This window comes from Rosa rugosa, chromosome 1 (assembly GCF_958449725.1).
Source record: "Rosa rugosa chromosome 1, drRosRugo1.1, whole genome shotgun sequence".
Classification (NCBI taxonomy): domain Eukaryota; kingdom Viridiplantae; phylum Streptophyta; class Magnoliopsida; order Rosales; family Rosaceae; genus Rosa; species Rosa rugosa.
Genome location: NC_084820.1, coordinates 39,875,630 through 39,884,042, shown reverse-complemented (window position 1 = coordinate 39,884,042; position 8,413 = coordinate 39,875,630). Strand labels below are relative to the sequence as shown.

The window sequence follows — 8,413 nt, the reverse complement described above, 5'->3', positions numbered from 1 at the left end:
TTAAGCCCTCACAAACTTGTCATGCAGTGTCAACAACGAACATTGATCGACTTTGATTCCCATTAATCAAACTGACAAATTTTCTAGTATTATATCTGCAGAAGAAGAAAAACGAAGAAAGAAGTTGAGAGTGAGCTCTTTAAGCCATAAAACTTAACTCGTATATTGGACACATTCTCATTAAGGAAGCTATTCAATGTTGTCAACCAACACTAACATGGTTAGTCAATACTCAATAGTCATAGATAACAAATCTTTTTTTTTTTTTGGTGAATATCATAGATAACAAATCTTGTCACTATAATCAGTGATATATAATTTTGGCCTATACCAGATTGTATAACATCAATATATATATATATATATCTTCTCTCTGTTCAGAAGTCTCCAAATGAAGCCTGCATATAATACAGAACATTGGCATCAAGTACAAGAGAAAGTATATTGTTTCTCATAATATATACAATTAAATACTTTGCACATAAGGACAAAAAAACAGGAGGTAGCAACTAACTTCTCAAAAAATGTTTGATCAGTAGTCATAAACTGTCAATCTTAATGTCAATATCAGAACATTTTTTGGAGAACGGACATCGCATACCAACTTTTGGGGCACGTAGACATCATACAAAAGCCATTTTCTTCCTATATATAAACTGTAAAGTAACCTACCATTTCAGTGCACCAACTTCTTAATTCATCTAATTACTTCAAGAATTATAGCCTACAATGGAGGTCAACAACCAATGCAAATTTATCTGCTTTGCCTTGATCCTCATCTTGGGGGCTTGGTCTTCTGAAGCCACTTCTCGAAATCTCCAAGATGCATCAATGTACGGGAGGTACGAGCAATGGATGGCTCGTTATGGACGTGTCTATAATGATGTCAACGAGAAGGAGGAACGTTTCCAGATATTCAAGGACAATGTGGCATTTATAGAATCTTCCAATAATGCGGGAAACAAACTTTACAAATTGAGTGTGAATCGATTTGCAGACCTCACAAATGAAGAATTCACTGCCACAAGAAACCGGTTCAAGGGGCATGAGTGTTCCACAAAGACCACTACTTTCAGGTATGAAAATGCTAGCGTGCCAGCTACAATGGACTGGAGACAGAAAGGAGCTGTAACTCCCGTCAAGGACCAAGGCCAATGTGGTACGTGATTAAGCATCTAGCTTGTTGTTACTTGCGTTAACACACTATTCTTTCCTCTTTTGTTTGTTTTTTATTCTTTTTTTGGTCACAAATCACAACTCTATTCTCCATTTGGAAACAGAATGACAACTATATTCTGACTGGCACAAGTGTGCAAATAAAATGTATACAGGGTGCTGTTGGGCGTTCTCAGCCGTGGCAGCCATGGAAGGAATTACTCAACTTACAACTGGTAAATTGATTTCTTTGTCTGAGCAAGAGCTAGTTGACTGTGATGTCAATGGTGAAGATCAAGGCTGTGAGGGTGGCTTGATGGACGATGCTTTTCAGTTCATTAATCAAAATCATGGACTCAGTACCGAGGCTAACTATCCCTACACCGGTGTTGATGGTACATGCAATGCACAGAAGGAGGCAAGCCATGCAGCCTCGATAACTGGGCACGAAGATGTGCCTGCTAACAGTGAAAGCGCACTTCTTAAGGCAGTTGCTAATCAACCTATTTCTGTTGCCATTGATGCTAGCGGATCTGATTTCCAATTCTATTCAAGTGGTGTTTTCACCGGAACCTGTGGAACGAGCCTGGACCATGGCGTTACCGCTGTTGGTTATGGCATCAGTGATGATGGGACTAAGTATTGGTTGGTTAAGAACTCATGGGGCGCAGAATGGGGAGAAGAAGGTTACATAAGAATGCAAAGAGATGTTGCTGCACAGGAAGGTCTTTGTGGTATAGCTATGGAAGCCTCTTACCCCACTGCTTGATAATGTGATATACCATCAAATGAAATCAATACCTTGTATATATATTATATGTACATGAACGTGGCTTGTAATAGGCCTAATATGTAAAAGATACCACATCTGTCGAAAAGCAAGTCTTATTATTATTACAAAAATTAAGAACCTGGTTTGCTATTCAGTTGAATTATCCAATTATGTAAGTCTACAAATTACGTTGTCCTATGAGGAAAGAAATTTCAGGTTGCTAAATCTCATGCACTCAACCTTCCACCATTCGCTTCCATTGTACACTATCATGACTATGGAATTCCATGGCTTCCACTTATCTCGGAAATGCAATGAAGCCTATATTTAAGCTAGCTAATCTAGCTAGTGTAGTTCTCAGCAAGAGATACGAGTGCAAACGTACTGCTGGTTATTTAACGTGAGTACAAGTTTGTAATATTACAATCAATGTTTTAAAACGCTTAAGGCGTAGTCGAGTCATTTTTGGGAAAGCCTCACTAAGGCATAAGCCTTATATATAAAACATATATAAAATACTACTTGCAGTTTGTATCCCAACAGGTACCAAACCCCAACTGGAACCAAAACTAGAGCTGTTAATGAATCAATTAGTTCCCAACACGAAAGATAACATCTTTCAGGGTGTGCTTCCTGCACAACTATAACTGGATTAGCAACTCAGAATCAATTGGTTAATATATATACTTGTTTAATAAACAATCTCAGATGGCTTCTGCGCTAAACCTTGAAAATCTTTCTTGAATTCAATCACACCCCTAGTCTCTAAATCAAAGTTCTAAGCAAAAACCAATCAAGAACATCTATGCATGAAATCCACAAATACAACTTAGGTGAGGAAAGTTCTGTATATACTTTATGCATATTAGATTCAGAATTTGAACTCAACTAAAACCCAAATTACACATATCAGATGGTATTCAATTCAAACTCAATTTTATACTTATCAAATTACCAGCAAAAGATGAGAAAGAAATAAGCCTACATGTCTTATACCGTGTATTTTACCAACCGGGGGTGGCTCTAGATGCTTCGAATATATGAACTAATGGGTAATTAAGTGGAATTTATGCATCAATTATTATTATTTATAAACAAGGTTCTTAAAAAATCACTAGGTGCTGGTTAGGCAGTGGCAAGGGAGTAGTGCCTAGGCGGTTTTTACTTTTTTAATTTTTAATTTATTTTTATAGCATATATATATATATATATATATATATATATAAATATAAATATATAAAGACTTGAAAGATATATTTTTTTGAAAGAAATGTGGATTTCATTAAACGCATGTCAAGATGACCTTTACATATTCTTCTGCTGCCTTCGACTAAACAGATCAAGAAGTTGTAGTAGAAGAACTACTGTGATACATAAAGGATAGACCATATATATTCGAACTAAGCTAAAAAAACACTTATTTAAGTGAGCCTATAAACTATGGAGAATTGTAACACATAGTATATAGGCCCTCACCCCACCTACCTATACTTTTTCCTTGCCCTTCAAGTTATGGCTACGAGGTTTTGTCGGGCACAATCGCTTCCAGGTCAATAGAGAGATTTGGCCTAACAGCATAGTGAAACTAGCCCCATAGCTGTCCAAACTTCGAAAGACCCAAATGGACTCAGATGCTTTGTTAATGAGGAGCCCATGCCCATCACTTTCCTCCTTCATCTTCCTTTTCTGGCCCGCATTAGCATTGATGAACCCATTTTCAAGAGCCATAAGTTGAGTAATTCCTTCCATGGCTGCCACGGCTGAGTGACGTTCAAATGTGGATGTTATGCGACGTCGATGGCGCTTCTCACGTTGCCTCATTAAAAATCTTGCCGAGTAACAAAAAACCTTTGGGACAAAAATAACCTCGGTCGAAGGTGAAAAAAGAGTACAACACGCCTCACATTTTGAGAACACCATGTAGGCATCAAACCTCCCCCTGATGCGAACATCTCCCCCGGATTTTACAATCTTTGGAGCTCGAATAATATGCATAGACCAATGCTATGCACAAACGTTTTCGAATGTGGATTTGGGTAATGACGTAGTGAATAATTCTACCACATTATCCTCATATATATCGAACCTACTTCACTTTGATTTTGAGGAGGACTTGTTGTTGCTAATTATAAAAGAATTTTGGCTATATATGCTTGATGTTGTCGCCTTTTATGAAATCTTGCTTCATTTGTTCAATGCAATACAAGCGGCATTATCCACATATATGCACGTAGGTTCATCTATAGTTGACTTCAAACCACTTGTACTTCGAATATGCGCAATTATAGATCTAAGCCATATATATTCACAGACGGTCTCGTGAAGAGCAATAATTTCTACATGATTCGAAGAAGTAGCGACGAGAGACTGTTTAATAGACCTTCAAGATATCACGGTATTTCCCATGGTAAAAACATAACCAGTTTCAGAACAACCTTTGTATGGGTCAGAGAGATACCCGATATCAGCAAAACCCATCAAAACATCACTCGATTTTGATTAAGCAGTGGCGGCGGTGTTAAATTCTCATCTGGCAACCACAGTGGTCCTTTTTGTGGATCAAATTCCATCACATAATCAGAATCTATTTTCTCACTGTAGGTATAAAACAAACCCATATCAGTCATACTTCTTAGGTATCAAAAGATATTCTTTACACTATTCCCATTGCGACGCATTGGCGCAGAGCTAGATCTAGCTAACAAGTTCACCGCTAATGAGATTTTTGGTCTTGTACATCCAAAGTAATCCTCATAGTATTCATGATCTGATGAAATTTATGGCTGAATATGCTTGTAATTCTGGTCAAGTAGTGGACAAAGCTAAGTCTTCAATTTTTCTAGCCAAACATGCTCAAAGGCGTATTATTCAGCATGTCTTGGGCATTAGGGAAGCTTCTCTTCCCTTCACTTATCTCGGGGTTCCTATTTTTCAGGGATGCTCAAAGCCCATTCACTTCCGTGCCATTGCTGTCAAGGTTAGATGCAAGCTTTCTTCTTGGAAGGGTAAAAACTTATCTCAAGTTGAACGATTACAATTGATTTCTTTTGTAATTCAAAGTCAGCTTCTTCATAGTTTTCAAGTCTATGCTTGGTCGCGTTCTCTTCTTTTAAAGGTGCAAAGTTGGGCTTTAAATTTTTTCTGGTCTGGGAACTCATTAAGGTGAGGTTCTACGCTAGTTGCATGGGATACTTGCTACCTTCCATTGGAGCAAGGTGGATTGGGCTTGAAAAACCTAATTGAGTTTAACCGTGCTCTGCTTGTTAAAAATTGCTAGCGTATTATCAATGTTGTTGGCGTGAGTCATACTTACCTTATTTATGTAGATATTCTGTAATATTATGTGATCTGCAATATTCTGTAATATCTGTAGTATTATTAGATTTACTACTTGCCTTAGGAGTAGTACTTGTCTTATTAGGCACAATTGTAATTTGTATATAATTCCTTCTTGTAAGGTGAATAATATCTAAGTTATTCAGCCAAAATTATCTCTTGTTTTTCGTTATATTTGACTTGGTATCAGAGCAGAGATCCGATCCTGGACTCTGACTCATTGTTCTTTGATCCTTGACTCTTGTTCTTTGTGCTTGGATTTGTTCCTTGTCCTTTGATCCTTTCATCACTGTTGCCTTCTTATATTTCCAAGTACTTTGTTGTTTTTCCTTCCGCTGCGTATTCACCATGGTGAAAGCTCCTTCTTCTCTGCTTCCCTCTCTTCAAGGTTCTTCCCCCATGTTCTCCTCAAGTCTGACTTGTAACTACTGCAAGAATCCAGGCCACATCAAAGCAAATTGTTACAGGTTGGTTGGTTTTCCAGCAGGATACTTTGATAGGCCCCGACCTCAGGACAACAAACCCAAGGGACAGGCTGCGGTGACAAAACCAGATCACACCAACTTTGCTGGTAAGGATACCGCATCCGTAAGTTGCGGTGGTAATGGTAAGATTGGAGTTGCTTTAAAAATTTATGGCTTTACTGGTGGCAATACTTGGATAATTGATTCTGGAGCATCTGACCATATGACCTATGATCGTAGTTTCTTTCTTTTTCTCAATCCACCCTCTATTTCCTCTGTTGTCAATGCCAATGGTGATTTTTTTTTCCTGTTTTAGAAATAGGGTCTGTTCGTCTCACCCCTTCTTTGACACTACATGATGTTCTTTACGTCCCGGATCTCTCTCATCATCTTGTATCTGTACCTCAGCTTAATACTCAATCTCGGTGTTCTGTAACATTTTTTCCTTTGTATGTGATTTTTCAGGACCTCCTCACCAGGGAAATAATCGGCAGGGGTTATCTGAGGGGTCGACTATTCCATCTGGATTGCATGTTTGCCGGAATGAAGCCGGAGAAGGCAGTCCAAGTAGCTTTGATTTCGACTGGGGTTACTAATCAAGTTGAAGAATTATGGCTATGGCATCGGAGATTGGGACATCCTTCCTTTAGTGTCATGAAGAAATCTATGCCATCCTTGTTTCTGGGCATTGATGAGTCTAAGTCGCATTGTGAGTCATGTGTCGTAGCTAAAAGTCATCGTACTAGTTATCCTTTGAGTACTACTAGGAGTTCTTTTCCTTTTGAGCTTATTCATTCTGATGTCTGGGGACCTTCCCGTGAGTCAACCTTGTCTGGCAAACATTGGTTTGTTTTGTTTATTGATGATTATACCCGTCTTACTTGGGTCGCTTTATTGAAACACAAATATGAAGTCTTCTCTGCTTTCCAAATTTTTTTTGCTCTTGTTCAAAATCAATTTGGAGCCAATATTAGAGTCTTTCGTTCTGATCATGGGATTATTCATCAAACTACTTGCCCTCAAACCCCTGAACAAAATGGGGTGTCAGAAAGAAAGAATCGTCATGTTCTTGACATAGCTCAGTCTCTTCTATTTAGTGCTCATATGCCTAAGTATCTTTGGGGAGATGCAATTCTATTTAGTGCTCATCAATAGGCTACCTTCCTCTGTTCTCAATGGTCAAACCCCCTATGCTGCCCTTTCAAATCATGTGTCTGTCCCTTCATTTTCTAATCTCCCTGCTCGTGTCTTTGGGTGTGTTGTGTTCGTCCATGTTCCTAAGAATCAACGGTCCAAACTCGGTGCCAGGGCATTAAAGTGTGTATTTGTGGGCTATGGTGTTCATCAGAAGGGCTACAAGTGTTTTCATCCTCCTACACAGAAAGTTTTTGTTACCATGGATGTCACCTTTTATGAGGATGCATGTTATTTTTCTCCCATCAATCCTTCACTTCAGGGGGAGAAACACACTTTTTTGGAAGAGAAGTCTTGTGGGATTAAAATTCAGCCAATTGAAGCCAATGACACTCCTGCAGAAACAGAAAAGGCAATTGCCGAACAGAGCATTGCGAGTTCCGAAACAGAAAAGGCAATTGCTGAATCGTCTACCCTTCATCATGCAACTGCCGAACAGAGCGTTGCAAGTTCCGAACCAAAAAATACAATTGTCGAATCGTCTACCCTTCAAGAAGAAGCTCCTAATCACTCAGTCTCTCCCTCTCCATCAGTGGTCTCCCCTGTTCAATCTTCATCTGAGAATGCCAGCGAACACGACGTCCAAAATTTAGCAGTTCAAGAAGGCCAGGCTCCTCCACCCCTCTTAGATACAGATAACCATTGTCAACCAATCCCTGAGGAGCATCCCAATCTTGAGGTTAGTGGTGTTTCTTCTAACTCTGATAATTGTGATAGTGTGTATGTTTTGCCTCCTAGGTCCACCCGTGGTAAACCACCTCGTCAATATAAACCAAGTTTAGATGTTAAGTCTAAGTATGCCATAACTAACTTTGTATCCACCCACCGGTTATCCAAATCCCATGCTTCTTTTGTGAATCAAATATCCTCTGTATGTGTTCCCAGTAAAGTGCAGGATGCTCTCAAGGATCCCAAATGGTCTCAAGCGATGAATGAAGAGATGGAGGCATTGGAGAAGAATAATACTTGGGAGTTGGTGCCACCTCCACAAGGAAATAGAGTTGTTGGATGTAGATGGGTGTTCACTATCAAACACAATGCAGATGGTTCAGTGAACAGGTATAAGGCAAGACTTGTTGCAAAGGGATATACTCAAACATATGGCGTGGATTATGAGGAGACCTTTGCTCCAGTAGCAAAGATTAATACTGTTTGAGTGTTGATGTCTGTAGCAGCTAATCTAGATTGGCCTTTGCAACAGTTTGATGTAAAGAATGCCTTTTTACGTGGAGAACTATCTGAAGAAGTCTATATGGATCTACCACCAGGATATGAGGCAAGCACAAGAGGTAGATTTGTGTGTAAGTTAAATAAGTCCTTGTATGGACTCAAACAGTCACCACGAGCTTGGTTTGGAAGATTCTCTCAAGCTATGCGTTGTTTTGGGTACAAGCAGAGCAACTCTGACCATACATTGTTTCTGAAACGCAGTGAAGGTAAATTAACTGCCTCGATTATTTATGTTGATGATATGATAATTACTGGTGATAAT

At 39.1% G+C, this 8,413-nt stretch overlaps 1 protein-coding gene across 1 annotated transcript; it reads left to right on the top strand.

Annotated features, from left to right (window-relative positions):
• Positions 1-670: 670 nt before the first annotated feature.
• On the top strand, positions 671-2,090 carry LOC133737241 (senescence-specific cysteine protease SAG39-like). Its single transcript, XM_062164847.1, has 2 exons — positions 671-1,159; positions 1,332-2,090. Exons 1-2 carry the CDS (start codon positions 730-732, stop codon positions 1,922-1,924), a joined length of 1,023 nt encoding a protein of 340 aa, XP_062020831.1. The 5' UTR covers positions 671-729; the 3' UTR covers positions 1,925-2,090.
• Positions 2,091-8,413: the final 6,323 nt, after the last annotated feature.

What these genes read in the sequence shown, in the direction of transcription:
- LOC133737241 (XM_062164847.1), top strand. Translation starts at nt 730, where the DNA reads ATGGAGGTCAACAACCAATGCAAATTTATCTGCTTTGCCTTGATCCTC. An exon ending in CAAGGACCAAGGCCAATGTG is followed by an intron (nt 1,160 to 1,331) that starts GTACGTGATTAA and finishes AAATGTATACAG; the next exon opens with GGTGCTGTTGGGCGTTCTCA.